At 44.5% G+C, this 18948-nt stretch overlaps 1 protein-coding gene across 1 annotated transcript in view; it reads left to right on the forward strand.

Moving 5' to 3' along the window:
* BEND2 (BEN domain containing 2) overlaps window positions 1-18948 on the forward strand; it is a 1535652-nt gene that overhangs the window by 918322 nt on the left and 598382 nt on the right. The window contains exon 10 of the mRNA XM_044073057.1: window positions 17084-17205. Coding sequence (XP_043928992.1) covers window positions 17084-17205 — 122 coding nt within the window. The remainder of the gene's footprint in view (window positions 1-17083; window positions 17206-18948) is intronic.

The raw sequence follows: 18948 nt of genomic DNA on the forward strand, positions 1-18948 counted from the left end.
GCCCCACCCGAGAAGGAGTTCTTGACAAAAGGCGTGGCTGTAGATGCCATGGTGGTGGCATCTGCTACACAACAGGACGTGGCAGAGGCTTCAACGTCCATCCATCCTCCTAATAAGGAGTCTAGGAGCATGGACCGCACGGAAGCGCACCCTGACTTCAGCGGCCTTTACATTAAGGTCCCTGAATTATTTGGCACATTTTACCAGGCTACAGAGGGATCTGGTCAAGGAGCTGTCAGATTCCCTCTCGGGTAACCTACCTGAGCAGCTAGCCCAGTCGGTTAGCTCTCAGTTGGCTATCCTTACCTCGATTTCTAACTCGTCCATGAGGCTCATTTCATATGCGGCCGAAGGGCGGCAGAGCGGCAGGCACAGGCGTGGCTCTACGGAGACAAGCCTGGCTCCGTTGTGTCATTTTGCGGAGGCCTTCAAGTCTTCCTTCACGACGCTCCCTTTGATGGGTCCTCTTTGTTTGGACCTAAGGTTAAAGACACTCTTACCCGCTGTGAGCAAGAGGGAAAAACTTTATCTGCCGTGGGTGCGTTATTCCACTCCCTTTCGGCCTTATCCCAAGGCTAAAGAGGAGGGAAGATGTGGTTCCAAATCACAGAAGTTTTTTCCTCAACAGCAGGAAGATTCCCCTTCCTGAGGCAGAGGACGGGGAAATTTTTCTGGGAGACGCCGTCCCAGAGGCGGCAGAGGGCCCCACAATTCTGGAGACCGCGAGTCCTTTCGTGGCTCTTCAGCCTCCCACACTTCATGAGGGATTGCCCGGCTGTGCTGCTCCGGAGCCAGTCGGGTGCCGTTTTGCCAAGCACCTAAAAGCCTGGGAGTCTATCACTCAGGACAGATGGGTGCTTCGGATTATTGCCGGAGGTTACACTATTCCTTTCACACACTCACCCCCACCGTTCAAAAAAAGCCCGGACCCACCACCCAGTCAAAGGGAAATTGCAGCCGCAGAAGCGTCAAAGCTGCTAGAAAAAGGAGTCATCCAACCGGTCCCCACAGACCAGATCGGATCCGGAAATTACTCAAGGTTCTTTTTAGTGCCAAAAAAGACAAGGGACCTGAGACCAATATTGGATCTCAGCAAACTAAACCAATCCGTCATGAAATCCAAATTCCGAATGGTCACTTTACAATCCATTCTCCCATTGTTGGAGAAGGATGTTTGGATGTGCTCCATAGATCTCAAGGACGCCTATTATCACATACCGATACATCGGGCGTCCAGGAAGTATCTGCGCTTCAGCCTGGGAGACAGTCATTTCCAATTTTGTGCACTGCCCTTTGGTCTCACCACAGCCCCAGGGTGTTCACCAAGTGTTTGGCAGTAGTGACTGCTCACCTGAGGAGTCTTGGATTCCAAGTGTTTCCCTATCTGGACGACTGGCTCCTGACTGCCACCACCAGGCATCTACTAATGGACAACCTCAAAGCCACCATCTCCCTGGGTGCTACCCTGGGAATTACATTCAATTGGTCAAAGTCTGTCTTGCTGCCCTCTCAGCGCATAAGGTTCATAGGAGCAGAGATAGACTCAAAATTGATGCGTCTTTCTTCCTACCGAAAGGATTCAAACTTTACAAGGTCAAGTTCAAGCCCTGCTTTCAAGATCCAAAGCCCCAGCCAAGGATGGTCCTGCAACTTTTAGGTTCGATGTCTGCCACGGTTCTCCTAGTTCCACTGGCAAGATTGCACATGAGGATTCTTCAGTGGCTGTTATCGACTCAATGGTCCTTTCAGAATCTCCCCCTCAATCACCCCATTATGATTACAGAAACGTGCAAACGGGACCTCCGCTGGTGGCTTCAGTCGTCCAATCTGAATCAGGGAAGACCTTTTGTTATCCCCCCTCCGGTGGCCACCCTGACGATGGATGCCTCCCAGACAGGGTGGGGGGGGGCATTGTCTGGGCAGGTTAGTTCAGGGTTCTTGGCTTCCAGACGAAACCTTTCTCCATATCAATGTATTGGAAATGAGGGCTGTACTTCTGTCCCTACAGGCCCTCCACAAGTTTCTCCCTCAAGGCATTATCGCTATCCACACAGACAACATGTCGGTGGTCTGGTATCTAAACAAACAAGGAGGGACCAGATCTTACCCCCTTTGCAGAGAGGCCATGAGGGTGTGGGAATGGGCTATAGCTACCAACCGTTTCTTGGTAGCGACGCACATTCCAGGAAATCCAATATATTGGCAGACAGATTAAGCAGGACGATTCTCTCTCCTCACGAGTGGTCCCTGAACAAAACAGTAGCAGCTTAGGTTTTCAGAAGATGGGGAACCCCGTGCTGCACCTATTTGCAACACCACAAAACAAAGTGCAAAAGGTTCTTCTCCTTGACTCCACGTCAGGGGGAGGCAGCTATGGATGCTCTAGTCCAACCTTGGCCAACAGGACTACTTTATGCCTTACCTCCGGTTCCACTTCTCCCAAAGTCATCCAGAAAGCTTCTCAATTGGGGTCCACAATGATACTAATTGCTCAAGACTGGCCTCGTCAGGTATGGTTTCCCTACCTGAAGAAACATGCTGTGGACGATCCTTGGTTTTGGATCTAACTCGGATCTGTTGATTCATCAGTCGGGGCGACAACACCAGTCCCTTCACACTTTGAAATTGACAGCTTGGCTCCTCCACTTCCGACTTTAGTCAGAAATCACACCTTAGACCCGGAAGTTATTCACATTTTATCTTCGCCCACAAACCCACCACTAAGAAATTGTACCTCAGTAAGTGGAAGAGGTTTGCTATCTGGGCTCAACTCAGGGCTTAGACCCTATCACTGCCCGATTCCAGAGGTTTTGAAATTTTAACATCCTTGTTTAATCAAGGATCTTCAGTCTCTACTATTAAAGTCCAACTAGCAGCTATCTCTAAATTTCACGAATCCATGGATCCACCGTTGATGAGCAGCAGATTATGCAAAACTTTCATTAAAGGTGCTGGGCTGTTAAGACCCCAGTTTTTCATCCTGCGCCTCCGTGGGATCTTGATTTGGTACTTCGTGCCTTAACATCTTCCCCTTTCGAACCGGCTGCTACATGTGAGTTAAAATATCTGTCTTGGAAAACTGCCTTCTTAGTTGCAATTACCTCTGCAAGAAGAGTTTCAGAGCTTCAAGCCCTATCTATCAAACCACCGTACTTGATTTTTCACAAGGATAGAGTATCACTTAGGCCTAACCCATCTTTTGTCCCAAAGGTTTGTTCTAATCTCTGTCTCCAACAATCTCTAGAGCTACCAGTTTTCTTTCCAAAATTCTCCAACGAAGCGGAGTACACCCTCCATAAATTGGATGTTCACAGGCAATTGCGCTTCTATCTAGACAGGACTCAGCAAATTCAAAAATCAGACCAGTTGTTTGTGTCCTTTTCAGACAAGAAATTGGGTAAAACCATCACTAAAGCTACTATCTCCAAATGGATTAGAGATTGTATAACTCAGGCTTATTCCTCTTCAAATAAGCAACTTACAACATCTATCAAAGCTCACTCTACCAGAGCTATGGCTACTTCTATTGCTTTTCATTCCAAGCTCGCTATTTCTGAGATTTGTGCTGCGGCTACTTGGTCCAACCCGCACACTTTCATTTCCCACTATAAATTGGATGTGGCATCTAAAGGGCGAGCATCATTTGGTTCCACGGTACTCAGGAGTGTTTTCCAGTGAGCCACCCAGGATTCAGGTGCTAGGGACGCTGTCCCATCAGTCAGAATGTAGGTGAGATAGGATCACATAACATCTTTTAGTTATGTACTCACCATAATTTCAGATGTTTGGGATCCATCTCGCCTACATTCCTCATACCCACCCTCCTTCCCCTGCCTTGGAGATCAGAAGAGATTGAACGGTTTTGAGTTCTACTGTTTTTATCTTGTTTCATCTGACGATGTTATATAAGCAGTGCATGCATGTGTGCATGTATGCGGACAAACTAGATCTGGGGGACTGGTAGTGGTGCATCCTGGGATATAGTAAGCTCAGCCAACAAGAGACTTCGCTCTTTGGCATAAGCGTGCCGAGTCGGAGCCGAGGGATCGGCTCCGAACCCATCAGTCAGAATGTAGGCGAGATGGATCCCAAACATCTGAAGTTATGGTGAGTACATAACTAAAAGTTATGTGGTATATAAACAAGCAGGGGGGAACTCATTCCTACCCACTCTGCAGGTTAGCCATGGCCCTGTGGAACACAGCCTTGAGCAACCAAGTGCAACTGCAAGCTCAATTCCTGCCAGGCAAACAAAATTCACTGGCAGATGACTTAAGCAGAAATCTACTGGACCCACACGAGTGGAAACTGGAACCCAACTCATTCAAACTTCTAATCAGCAGGTGGGGAACACCAGAGCTGGACCTCTTTGCCTCCCCCCAAAACCATCAATTGAGCAACGTTTGCAGCAGAAATCCCCACAGCCAAGCATGGCGAGTGGATACCCTATGCTTTACATGGGAAAACCTCTCAATTTATGCCTTTCCCCCTCTGCCCCTCCTCTCAAAAAGTACTACTCAAGATCAAGCAGGACAGACCAAGAACAATCCTTATTGCACCAGACTAGCCATGCCAACACTGGTACCCACTCCTACACAGTCTGACAGCAGTGCCACCCTGGCACCTACATCAGACCCCCTCCCTGCTGTCCCAGCAGGAGGGACAGATTTTGCATCCTCAGCTGCAAACTATGAACCTTGCAGCCTTGCTTATTCCCTGAACACACCACCAGCAACCCTCAGCAAACAGATGCTGGACGTCATCTTTGAGGCCAGAAGGTCTAGTACTAGGAAATCGTATTCAGAAAAGTAGAAAAGATACTGTTCTTGGAGCCAGTCTCTAGGAAAGGACACTGCTGTGCCCTCCTTACCTCTAATTCTAGATTATCTAGCAGAGCTGCTCCACAAAGGTCTTTCCTTCTCATCAATTAAGATTCATGCCTCAGCCTTCTCAGCTCATTACAATACAGAGCCACCTCTCTTTTCTCACCCTGCGATCCAATAGTTCCTGAGAGGAGCTAACCATTTAAGACCCCTGAGGAGAGCTCCCACCCCTGCCTGGGACCTTAACTTTGTACTAGGGAGGCACACGTTTCCCCCTTTTTAACCTGCTGCTACAGCATAGTTAAAATTCATTTCTTGGAAAACAGCTTTACTTCCAACCATCACTTCAGCAAGAAGAGTGTCTGAGCTACAGGCACTAATGGTGTGGAACCCTTCCTTATTTTCCAGGCTGACAGGGTCTCCATCAGGACTAACCCATCATTCATGCCCAAGGTGGTATCCAGTGTGGCTTTAAACCAATCCATCCATTTATCGACCTTTTTCCCTAATACTCAGAATAAAGGGGAGAGGATCCTGCACTCCTTGGACGTGCACAGACAGCTCAAGTTCTACCTTGACAGGACTAAGCCTTTCAGAAAACCTAACCAGCTGCTAGTCAGTTTTGGTACAGGGGCAGAGGGCAAGGCCATTTCAAAGCAAACTATTTTCAAATGGATAGCACTCTGCGTCCATTTCTGCTGCGAACACCATGGAAAACCTGCCGCACAGGGGATCAGAACTCTTTCCACTAGGGCTACCTCAACTTCTACAGCATTTCTCAGGGGAGTCCTTACCAGGGACATCCTGGAAGCTGCAACCTGGAGTTCTGTACACACCTTCACCAAGCATTACCGCTTACTAGACTTTTCTAAATCCAGAGCTGGATTTGACACAGCAGTCTTATAAGGCCTGCTAGCCAGCCCTAATACTTCTCGACTGCCTCTGCCCTTACTCAGCTTTGGGAATCAACCCAAGTGTGAGGACTGCAACAGTGAAACACGAAGAACATAGTACAGTTGTGTACACTTACCATAAATGTAGATGTTCGAGTGTATTCACTGTTGCAGTCCTGGTTACCCTCCCTCCAGCCCCCTGATTTTTCAGGATTGAACTTTCTACTTATCCTCTTTTTGGCCATATCTTATGGCCATGGTATTTAGTTTTTACTGGAGGTGTTCCACACCAAGTAATTGCTTCCTATTTTGGGGGCTCCTGACATCTGGGGCAAGAAAAACTGATGTAATGGCGTCGGCTGCATGTTTTATACCCCTGACATCCTGACGTCTTGGAAGAAGCGACAGCATCCGACACAGAAATCCCAAGACTCTGGTATTCGGGTCAACTGAGGGCTACCTGCAGGCAGGTAACCCAACTGTGATGACTGCAACAGTGAATACACTCGAACATCTACATTTATGGTAAGTGTACACAACTGTACTTTCCTTTTCTTCAGACTGGGAGCCAGTCACTACCAATTTAGAGCCCTGCCCTTTTGTCTCACCACAGCCTCCTAGGTGCTCATCAAGTGCATGACAGTGGTTGCAGCTCACCCCCCCCCCAACTGCAAGGGTTCCAGGTGTTTCCTTATCTGGAGGACTGACTCATCACTGCCACTTCCATGGATCTACTTGTTCAGGCCAGAGATTCCTTGCTCCAACTTTGCTTGAGTCTGGGTATCACAGTGAATAAAGCAAAGTCCAAGCTGCATCTCATTCAGTCCTTTGCATTCAACAAAGCCCTTCTAGACACAAAACTTTGGATTTCAAAGCTTCATCAGACCAGGATTTCAAGTCTTCACAAGCAAGCCCTAGCTGTCCTGTCTTGTCAGAAGCCACCAGCAAGACTGATACTTTGTCTGTTAAGCTCCATGGCAGCTGCAATTATCCTGGTCCCTCTTGCCAGGTACAATATGAGAGTACTTGAGTGGATCTTAGCAGTCCAAAGGTCTTTTAGACAACATCCTGTGTCATTTCTGGTATTCTTGATGAACATTTGCAGATCACACATCCACTGGTGATCAGAATCACCAGTTGTATCTCAAGGACATCCCTTTGTCACCCCCCCACTCCCCGAGTCACAGTGAACATGTATGCTTCCCATATGGAGTGCAGGTGGAGGGATATTTCTTAGGAAAGATGATCCAAGGTACATGGTGTGTGACAGAGGTCAGTCTTCACAGCAACATATTGGAGATGAGAACAGTCCTTCTACTGTCACAGGCATTCTAGGACATTTCCCCCTTGAGAGAGATATCTATCCAGACAAACAACATGTCGGCAGTTTGGTGCATCAACAAACAGGGGTGAACCCAATCTTATTGTTTGTGGTCAGAGGTCATGAGGGTGTGGCAGTGGGTGGCATATTCTAACTGCTTTCTGATAGCAACCCACATTCCAAGAAAGTCCATTGTCCTAGCAGACAGGTTGAGCATGTCTGTCCTTCTTCCTCATGAGTGATCCATTAACCAAGTAATAGCTTATTCAGCTATTGGGGCCATCCTTGCTGCAACTTCTTTGCATCTGCCCACAACAGCAAATGCAGCAAGTTTTTCGCTCTGACTTCCTGGGAGGTGAGTCACCAAGGGATGTTGTGATCCACAGATGGCACACCCACCTCCTTTGCACTTTCCATCCTACCCCTGTAATACACAAATTCTTTCAGAGAGCTTTAGTGAGGAGGGTCATGGTCATCCTCATAGCCCCATACTGGCCTCAACAAGTGTGATTTCCCCTCCTGTGGCCTGCTACACCCTCCCTCGGTGCTGGGCTCAGCTCCAAACCTACTGTCTTACCTGTTGAGATCACATCACCCAGACATTCAGTCCCTCAGGTTAACTGCATGGTTTCTTCCCTCAAGCTAACTGCATGGTTTCTCCAGTTTCAGTGTTAGCTAGATTGTCCAACTTGTCATCACCAGTCATTCACATTTTGACCTCTTCTCAGAAGCCCCTCTACAAGAAAGACCTACAAAAGTAAATGGAAAAGGTTCTGTATCTGGACTTCCAATAACTTATATCTACTTCAGGAAATTGTTAAAATTTTGTGTATCACATTATCAGTTTTCAGCATTACCCTTTAGACTAACCAGTGGAACAAAAGTGTTTGCAAAGCATCTAGCCCCAGTAGTGGGCCACTGCAGATTGCTGGGTAGCCAGTTTTCTCCTTATTTAGACAAATTCTTATTTGTGCAAAGTCTTTTTTCCACTTATAAGGAGTCATTAACAAAGGTCTCTTCCCTCCTGGGACATTCAGGATTTCAGGTAAGTTTGCAAACATTCTCCCATATTCCATCGCATAGGTTTGTGTTTCTAAGTTGTCTAAAAAATACTGTGTCTCTTAAGGCTTTCCTTCCACAAGAGAAGGTAGATTTGTATCTGGAAATCTTCCTGAACTTTTCTTACCGGTTCCAAACAACAGCCAGAGAGTTTCTCAGGATATTAGGCCTTATGTCTTCTATGAGTCTCATGATTTTCTTTGCCAGGTTACATATGAGAAAGATTCAGCAGTGCAGCAAAAACACTTGGACCCACCATATTCCCGTAATCTGGAATGTTACAGATGTTCATCGTGCATACAGCTGCAGTAATCACAGATGGGTTTTCAGCCGTCAGGCGGTCCCTCGGTCGGCTGAATTCCAAAGTCCTGGCCCGGCGTCAGTTGTCGTCGCCTACTCTTCTGACATCAGTAAGGCCAGAGTATATAAGACACAGCCGACGCCATGTTCTTCAGTCTTTTTTACCGTGCGGTGCCCGAAGCAGAAGCAGTTCGCAAGTGCCGGTCGGCCAGCTCCTGAATTACGAAAAAATTGGAACCGAAGTCTTCTTTAAAGCTAAGTACCCCGTTGGGGAAACTTTTCTTGCCTCAGACCGATGTCAGAAAAAGTTAATAATTGTATTTCTTGTGGGAAGCAAATACCGCATAAGGATTTCCATTCCCGTTGCATACCTTGTTTGGGCCCAGACCACGACGTCTCGGGCTGTCGCTTTTGCGCTACCTTCAATAAACGCACTATCAAGCATCGGGCGGAGTTCGCCCAACACTACTTTGGTAAAGCTTTTGATTATAAGATGTCGGACACTCCGACTACCGTTTTGTCCAAAAAACGCAAGGAAAAGGACCGACACGCGAGACCCGCGGTCCCCGCCGACACCACGCCAAAACAGGCTACACGTGGTCCGGTTCTCAGCGAGACGCCTTTGCAGTCCCTGACTACCGAAGACACTCCTTTGGCGGTGTTCTCTGTACCCGAGACCGCTGGGTCCTCGGCCCTTTCCCAGACTACAACCGAAGCCCCTGCTAATGTCGAGCCTACTAATGTGGACAGTTCCACCTCCACCCATGGTGTATTTAGGCCCTCATCTTCTTTTTCAATAAAGGCTTTTACTAAATCCAAAGCAGCCAGGCATCCCACGAGGCCTGTTGCACAGGGCCCTTCTCCTGGACCCATGCCTAAGAAACAGATGCTTAAAATGGCTGAGGATTTAATTACTCTTATCAGAGGTTCTCAGCCCCCTCCTGACAAGAGACCCAGAATGGAGGAAGAATCTCCCTCTTCTGATCAGGGATCCATTTTATCAGAACATTCTGATGCAGAGGAACACTCTTACTCCCCTTTTGAGGATTCGGATGCAGAACAGTCCATTCCTTCTGTATCCCCTCCTGAGGATTTTTCTTTTGGGGAAACCTTGCACACTTTGAGGGAACACTTCCATTGGGAAGGCCAAGACTTTTCAGATTCCAAGAAAAGACTTAGGAATTTCTTTGGTTACCTCAGCACAGACCTCTGGCTATACCCCTGTTTTGGATGTACTGGATGATGTCTATTCGAGGCTTGCCTTAACCCTGATTCTCTGCCTCCTGCACCAGTAAAACCTGATAGGTATTACAGAGTACCCAGCTCTCACCAATTTCTCTACAAAGGCCATAATGCTGACCCTGAAACCATTTCACAAGGCCCCAAGGGATTAAAGGCCTCCACTGCCAAGAATCCACTCCCTGCAGAAAGGGAATCCAGATCTCTAGAAAGGTGGGGTAAAAAGGTATATACCTCGGCCACCCTAGCCATGAGGGCCTTAAACTGTCAGTTTCATATTTTTAAATATCAACAGTACCTGTTATCACAATTAAGGAACAAAATGTCTCAACCTGAACAACCAGATTTAAAAGAGTTACAGGATATGATGCATAGTGCGGAGCTAGTGGGTAAACACACCTTACAATGTGGTTATGATGCCCTAGAGGCTTCCAGTAGAGCGGCTGCTACAGGATCAGTCATTCGCAGACATGCCTGGCTTAGGGAACAAAATTTACCTGATCATGTGAAAGCTAAACTTCTTGATGCTCCTTTACAAAAGGATGTACTATTTGGTACTAATGCTGAGGACATACTACGGAAAATGGAAGAAAAAGCCAAATCTATGCAAACTGTCAAGGCTTTCTTACAGGTCCAACCACCACGTTTTAGCAGAAATTGGCCTTCAAAAAACTGGTCCTTTCCAGCCACTGACAAGCCCCAAAGAGGTAGATACAGACGCACAAGGGGCAGAGGGCAATCACAAGGATCATATAGAGGCAGACAATGGTACTAATGCTGAGGACATACTACGGAAAATGGAAGAAAAAGCCAAATCTATGCAAACTGTCAAGGCTTTCTTACAGGTCCAGCCACCACGTTTTAGCAGAAATTGGCCTTCAAAAAACTGGTCCTTTCCAGCCACTGACAAGCCCCAAAGAGGTAGATACAGACGCACAAGGGGCAGAGGGCAATCACAAGAATCATATAGAGGCAGACAATGGCAATCTCCAGCACCAAGAGGTGGTGAAGACAGTGCACAACAATACAGGAAGCAAACCCAATGACTCCCTCATTTCCATGCCAAGCAAGTCTCAGCTGACAGCACCTTTGGGAGGGAAACTAGCATTATTTGCAAGCAATTGGCATATTGTCAGAACAGACAAATGGATACTGGACATTATAAACAGAGGCTACAAATTTCAATTTCACACTCTTCCAAAAATGAGAGGCATGCCAAACCTGCCACAAAATCAAAGGGCAGAGGCACAACTGCAAATTTCAAAGCTCCTAAACAAGAGAGCTATACAAAAGGTACCTACTCACCAACAAGGTCAAGGTTTTTATTCAAGACTTTTTCTGGTACCAAGAAAAGGAACTGACTGGAGACCCATTTTGGACTTATCCATCCTAAACACATTCCTACTCGTGCCAAAATTCAAGATGCTCACATTACAGCAACTTCTTCCCATGCTGGGCAAAGAGTTTTGGCTGGTAACATTGGACCTCAAGGAGGCATACCTGCATGTCCCAATCAGACAAAGCTGCAGAAGATACCTCATTTCTTGCAGGTTCAATCCACTATCAATTCTCTGCATTGCCCTTTGGCTTATCTACTGCGCCCAGAGTATTCACAAAGTGCCTGGCATCAGTGATTGCCTACTGCAGACTTCAAGGGATACAAATTTACCCTTATCTAGACGACTGCCTGATCCAAGCGGACAGCAAACGCATACTACTGGAACATCTGGCATATGTGACACGGTTACTGCTTTCTCTGGGGTATACCATCAACAAGGAGAAATCAAGACTAACACCATCTAAGAAAATAACCTTCCTGGGTGCCAACTTGGACACAAACACCCAGATGGCATATCTTACGCCAGAAAAACAAGGGCAACTATCTCAGTACTTCAAAACACTAGCAAAAAGTACCAGGCTTACTGCAAGGAAAATCCTGCAGGCTCTGGGATTCATGGCATCTTGCATTCTTCTAATCCCATGTGCAAAGCTGCATATGAGGAAACTTAAATGGTACCTAAAAAATCTATGGTCTCAACACAGTCACAGTTTGGAAGCAATTATACCAATAATTCCATGTTTGCAAAAGGAATTTCTATGGTGGGCCCAAGCATGTCAAGTAAACACAGGCCTTCCATTCTGCAAGCCTCAAGCAAAACAAGTCATAACCACAGACGCCTCAGATTACGCCTGGGGGCACACATGAAGGACAGGTGCATTCAGGGCAGATGGTCCCAAAAGGAAAAGCACCTTCACATCAATCAAAAAGAAATGCTAGCAGTGATGAATGCAATTACAGCTTTCAAGGACTTCCTGCATCCAGGACAATTACTGATAAGAACAGACAACACCACAGTAATGTGGTACATAAACAAACAAGGAGGAACACATTCATACCCCTTGTGCAGACTAGCCATGACTCTTTGGAACTTGGCTCTGGAAAGACAAATCGAACTTCAAGCACAGTACTTGCCAGGACTGGAAAACACACTGGCAGACACTCTAAGCAGAAATATGACAGATCCACACGAATGGAAGTTACATCCTCAGGTGTTTACAGAGATAATCCAAGCGTGGGGAGGCCAGACATAGATCTTTTTGCCTCCCACAGGAACCATCAACTGAAAAAGTTTTGTTCAAGGACCTTTCATCCAAAGGCCTGGAAAGTGGACGCCCTTTCATTCAGTTGGATAGCATGGACAGTTTATGCATTCCCACCTCTGCCCCTTCTGCCCAAGGTGCTTTTGAAAGCAAGAGCAGACAAACCGAGGATGATACTGATTGCTCCAGATTGGCCAAGGCAACACTGGTATCCACTCCTGAGGAGCCTAACACATACTCCTCCCTGGTCCCTGCCTCTAATGCCTCTCCTACTGACTCAGAACAGCTACAAAACTCTTCACAGTCAGCTGAAAACACTCAACCTCGCTGCATGGAAAATTCCTTGACACCACAACAGTCCCTACTCTCCAAGGAGGTGCAGGATGTCATTTTGGAGGCCAGAAGACCATCTACTAGAAAAGCCTACTCCTCAAAATGGAAGCGGTTTTGCTGTTGGAATGAGAAAAGAGGCCAGGACCCTAGAAAATTGAACTTGCCTCAGGTTTTACAGTACCTAGCTGAACTGCTGAACAGTGGACTTTCATTTTCTTCCATAAAAATACATGCCTCAGCCATTTCTGCAGAATTCAACACGGATCCTCCTTTATTCTCTCACCCACTCTTACGACAGTTCCTCAGAGGGGCTAAGAATATAAGACCTCCAAGGAAGCAACCAATACCAGCCTGGGACCTTAATTACATACTAGAAAAATTAACATTGCCTCCCTTTGAACCTGCTGCCTCAACAGATCTGCAACATTTGTCCTGGAAAACAGCTTTCCTTCTGGCCATCACTTCAGCTCGTAGGGTTTCTGAACTACAGGCCCTCATGGCGGTGCAGCCCTTCCTCATCTTCCATCAGGACAGGGTTTCCCTTCGTACCAACCCATCTTTTATGCCAAAAGTGGTATCCAGGGTAGCCTTAAATCAAGCCATACACCTACCTACCTTTTATCCTAACCCTCAAAACAAAGGGGAGAGGCTGCTTCACACTTTAGACATCCATAGGCAGCTACGTTATTATTTGGACAGAACAAAGTCCTTCAGGAAATCAGAACAACTTTTGTCTCCTATCGCGTAGGGGCTCAAGGGAAACCAGTTACCAAACAGACCATTTCCAAGTGGATTGGCCACTGCATACGGTTTTGTTATTCCTATCATGGGAAATCTGTCCCTACTGGTATCAGATCTCAATCCACCAGGGCCACAGCCACCTCTACAGCCTTCCTCAGAGGCGTTCCCACTAAGGATATTTTGGAGGCAGCCACTTGGAGTTCTGTACATACCTTCACAAAACACTACCACCTACCCTTATATTCCAGAACAAGAGCAGGCTTTGCCACTGCTGTTTTGCAGGGCATTCTGGCTCAACCCAGTTCCTCATAGTACCTACCACCCTATGCATAGCTTTGGGACTCTACCCATCTGTGATTACTGCAGCTGTATGCACGATGAGCATAGTACAGTTTTGTACCTACCATAAATGTAGATGTTCGAGTGCTAATACAGCTGCAGTACAGGTTTCCCTCCCTCCTTCCCCACTTGGTAAAGGCATGGGGCCTAACAACCTCTTCATACCACCTGACTGGGTTATCCTGCTATGTTTTATTTGCTTGCTTACACTGATTTTGCATTACATTGCATTGCTTGCATATGTAGATAAGCCTTATTTATGTATTGCCTTCCTTTTGGGGGCACCTGACATCTGGGGCAAGAAAGACTGAAGAACATGGCGTTGGCTGTGTCTTATATACTCTGGCCTTACTGACGTCAGAAGAGTAGGCGACGACAACCGACGCCAGGCCAGGACTTTGGAATTCGGCCGACCGAGGGACCGCCTGACGGCTGAAAACCCATCTGTGATTACTGCAGCTGTATTAGCACTCGAACATCTACATTTATGGTAGGTACAAAACTGTACTTTTTGGGCTTTATCAAGCCAGAACTGTATTGGTGGAGAGGGCAGATGACTCACAATATAGGTTTCCCTTTTTCTCCACTTACTCCAACAAATCTGTGTTGACAGATTCCTCAAATTTGTTTAGGGAGCATTTTCAAAGGGTTAAAACTGTAGCTTCTGTGGGACAGGTGAGACAGATCAACGCACATCATTTTCAATTAAATTTTGGCTGTGATCCATGCAGTAAAGTCTCTGCATCATCTCTGGGACCAAGGTCCTGTACAGATCATGACAGACAGGACCACGGTTATGTAATACAAAAACAAATATGTACCAGGACATTCTCTGTGTTTAGGTGGGGAAGTAATAGCTTGGTAGTTTGCTATTCAGCATTCCTTAATGCTTCAAGTATTTTACATTCTGTCAGAGCAAAACATAATGTCCAACAAGCTTAGCAGATCTTGGACAGATCATCATGAGTGGAAACTCATTGAAGATATCTTCCAGGAATTGATCTAAATGCTGGAAACACCTCAAGTAGTTCTTTTCACCTCCTTTCAAAACAGACAACTAAACAGATTCTATACCCAGCCTCCTTACCAGCAGGCCTGGAAAGAGATGCAGTTTCATTCCCTTCGGCAGGGATGTCCCTGTGCATTTCCACCCTTTCTTATGATTCCCAGGGTAATTCTGAAAATTTAGAAAGACTCTCCAAAAAGTAATTGTGATGACTCCCTTCTGGCCCAGGCAAAACTGGTTCTCCCTTCTTATGGCATCGGTCAGTGGCAGTTACCAAAACATCGTTACTGACTGGATCTGCTCACCCAGGACAAGGGAATTTTGATACAACCAGAAATTGAACAACTTCAAGTGACTGCCTGGATGATTCAGTTTTAATACCCTTTAGGCACCTCTTTGATGAGGATGTGCAGCAGGTACCAAAGGAGGCAAGAGAGCCTGCTACTAGGAAACAATATGTTGTCAAATGGAAAAGATTTTCAGATTTATGGTTAGCCAATGGATCAGGGACCCATCAGGGATTTTGTACCACTGGTGCTTAAACATTTGTGTGAGTTACTGTCTTCTGGCATTTTTGCACCACTGCAAAGGTACATCTTGCAGCCATTTCTGCATGTCTTCCAATATATTCTCATCTTTCTTCCTTGTTTATTGTCAGATAGTTCTTAAAAGGAGTTTTACACATGAGGACTCCTCAAAGACAGGGTCCACCTCCTTGGGTTGTCAAATTTGTGCTAGAAATTCTAACTATGTCACCTTTTTAACTCAGATTTTAGGCTGGTTTAAGGTTCTCTTTCTGTTCCTTTGATATCTGCAAGAATGTCTGAGTTGCAAGGCCTCATGGTGGTAGAACCCTATGTAATCTTTTTTCCAAGATAGGGTCAGTATGTGCACACATCCCTCTTTCATGCCCAAGATTGTTTGAGCTTACATTGAATGAAGTTATGAATTTCTCTCTCTTTTTCTATCTATAACCTAAAAACAAGAGAGAAAAGATTCTATTCACTGTAAATGTGCATAGGCAACTCGGGTACTAGCTTGACAAAACTGAGTCCTTTAGGAAAGCTAGTAAGCTCTTTGTTTTATATTCTAGGACTAAGAAAGGTCAGCCCATGTGTAAACGGACTAGTTCTAGAAGGTTTACTATGTTGTTGTCATGTCAATGGAAAATCCATTCTAGGCAATGTTAAGGCATGTTCTACTAGGGCCTTAGATTCTATGATGGCATACTGGAAAGAGATGAACTTAGAAGCATTCTAGAGGCAGCATCATGGTCCTCCATCCATATATGTACAAAGCACTACAAGCTGGATTCCTTTCCCAGGTCCAGAGAAGGCTTTTGCTAGGGCCATTCTCCAGGGAGCTCCTGGACCCTTATCCTTCCTCCTGCTAGGCTGGATAAGCTATGATGGTCTACCATCATTCAGCGAGAATGATAAACATAGTGTAGTTGTGTAAGTTGCGCTTACCTAAAACAGCAGATGTTCAAATTCTTCACTGCTGCAGTAACTACACCCACCCCCCCATCTCTCTTCTTCTATGTAGTTCATGTGGAATATATATTGATGTTTGGTATTATTTCTACTTATATTGTATATTTTTTGGTTTGTTCAGGATGAGATCCACATCTTTTGTTGAGGGGCAAGAAAGACCTGAAGATTTTTAGTCACTCTGTTTTTTTATATAGCACCCTCTAAATGGGTTTGGCCTATTAGCAGCCAGATTGACAGGGTCGGAAGAGATGAAAGCTTTGGGACGCTGGCCAGTTGCTGTATCCATGGCAGGATAAAACACTAAGGTTACTACAGTAGTGGAAAATTCAGAATTTACTGTTATTGGTAAGTACAGCTGCACTTTTTTCATGTTATTTTTAGCTGATGCAAAATAAATGATGTACTTTCCTTTCTATGGACAAGTGAATAGTCAAGCAGTGTATTTAACATCAGTAACTTGGTAACTCTCAACAAGGAGCTCCTACTAGCCTGAAAGTTTAAGCAATTGTAAAACCTATGTTGATCCAGTAAAAGGTATTGTATCACGGGCCAGATTCTAAAAGACTTACTCTCAGTGTAAGTGACCTACTCCTGTGTGAGGCCTACACTGGACTAAGTCACTCGTACTGAGAGCGAGTCTTTTGGAATCTGGGCAGACATATACTAGAGTAAGACATACATGAAGAGCAAGTCTTTTCCGGGCAGACATATACTAGAGCAAGACTTTTGGAATCGGGCTCAGCCAAAGTCCCATTGTCTTTGTGTTTCTTGTTAGTAGATTAACATGGCATTTCTTAATTTTTCTACCAAACAAAATGCATTGAATGTACAAATTTATCAGCATATTGATTAAACATTTTTGTTTTGGCATTTTGAGTTTTGAAATTTATTTTGATCAAAGTTATAGATTATCTTGGTATAATTTATTTTGCCAGAATTTCTCAACACAGTTTTTCCAAGTTATGACCTTTGTGAAAGTGATCGAGAGTGGAAAGCATGCATCACTAACGTTAATGCAATGATTCGTTGTCTCCGCTGTGAAGCTAAAAGAGGATTGGTGAGTGACCTGAAAAAAGTTAATTAAATGCTGCAAGTCATTTTGTGGGGCTGTCCTCTGAAAAAGAAAACTGAGTAACTACTGTGTTGCTAACTTTTACCACATCTACAGTATGCTTTGTTTGTACAACCGAAATGAGATATTGTTTCTTATTTGCTTTAGCTATCCTGCTTCCATCATTGAACTAAGCAAATTAACAGATTGTCCATCAAGATATTTGAAACTTGTATACTGTGTTAGTGATCATTTCTTGTATAGACACTGCTGCATCTGTCTGAACTTCAAGAAGGCTGTAGTAGTAAGTGTTATATGAGTGACTGATGTTTATTTGCCTGTCTGCTGCACTGCAGTTCTTTTCTTGTTCTCATATCATTGTGGATGTGTGCTCCATTTCCACTCATGCTGTACCCATGCATATTATATTGGTGACTCTTTGAAAGTGCCACACATTCACTTACCTCATTTTATTCTACTCTCTAAGTAAGCAGTTTTCTTGTGGTCACCAGATTAGAAAGATTGATACATATTATTTATGCACTGCGTTTTCTGAATGGGCCAGCATAATAACACTGTCTTTACAAACTGTCAGCTGTACAATTCAGCCAGAGTTTTTTTCCTAGGTTTGGGAGTGTCACCTTTTTGTGCTTTTGACTTACAAAGTATTTATACTTTTTAATTCTGAGTATTCACATGTCTCTTAAATGGGGATCGTACTTTTGCCCATTTTTGCTTCTGCCTGTTTTTTCTATTGTCTTGCAGGGGACGTCAAGTCTCTTACTGCTCATATCAGTGGTTTTGTTTCAATGAGTTGGAGTTGGTTGAACCAAAAGCTCAACAAAACAAATAAAATCCCTTAGCTGTATGTAAGACACTTAAGAATGAACACAACTGAAGGCAAGGCTAGATGAGAGGATCTTCAATCATGCCTCTCAACTATCCAGAATTTTGCAGAATGTCCAGATTTTTGCCTCATATTTTTGGTCTGTTCCTCATAAATATGTGGTTTTCTGGCAAATAATTGAGGATTGCAGTTACTAAATAATGAAAGACGCGAGTTTCAAACTTCGTACCCTTTAGAAAATGTATTCTAATGCAAAAACTGTTATTCTAGCAACTTTCTATGTTTCTAATCCAGTGAAACGATCGTGTCAGCACACAGGTTGCAAGTCCATAAAACGTTTATTGTATAAATTCCACAAGCGCTTTCACCCTAGCTCAATTGTAGGGCTATTTCAAGTGTAAAAACAATGTAACTGTTCAGTCAGCCATCTTTAAATAACTTAATTTTGAAAAAGGCGCCAAAAAAACAATCTAACCTAAATTTAAAGTAACCACACACATTTTTACAACTGTCAAGTTTACAAACGCAAATAAGTTCACTTTGTTCACTAAACATTAATAAAATTCAAACCAAATAAATTTCTTGACAAAACTTTGAATCAAAGTGGTATAAAATAACACAAAATAACAGTTCTAACTAAAAAAGAAAAGGATGTCAAAGATTTAAAATACTTTAAAATTATATAAACAATACAAAAACAATAATACTACTAGGTCTCTCAAAATATTGCTTTAATAATTATTTTGGTGGTTATTTTAAATAATTATTTTGATAAATCTTCTGCTTTTTTAATCAAATAAGGCTTAATAGAAATATGCTCATTTAGTCCTGGGGGGTGGGTGGCATTCAATCTAATTTGCCAATAGGTCTCCCTACAGCATAGCCAGTTCTCCCAGTCTCCC

The sequence above is a fragment of the Protopterus annectens genome, chromosome 5.part1, assembly GCF_019279795.1.
Source record: "Protopterus annectens isolate FY-2018-M chromosome 5.part1, PAN1.0, whole genome shotgun sequence".
NCBI classification, from domain to species: domain Eukaryota; kingdom Metazoa; phylum Chordata; order Ceratodontiformes; family Protopteridae; genus Protopterus; species Protopterus annectens.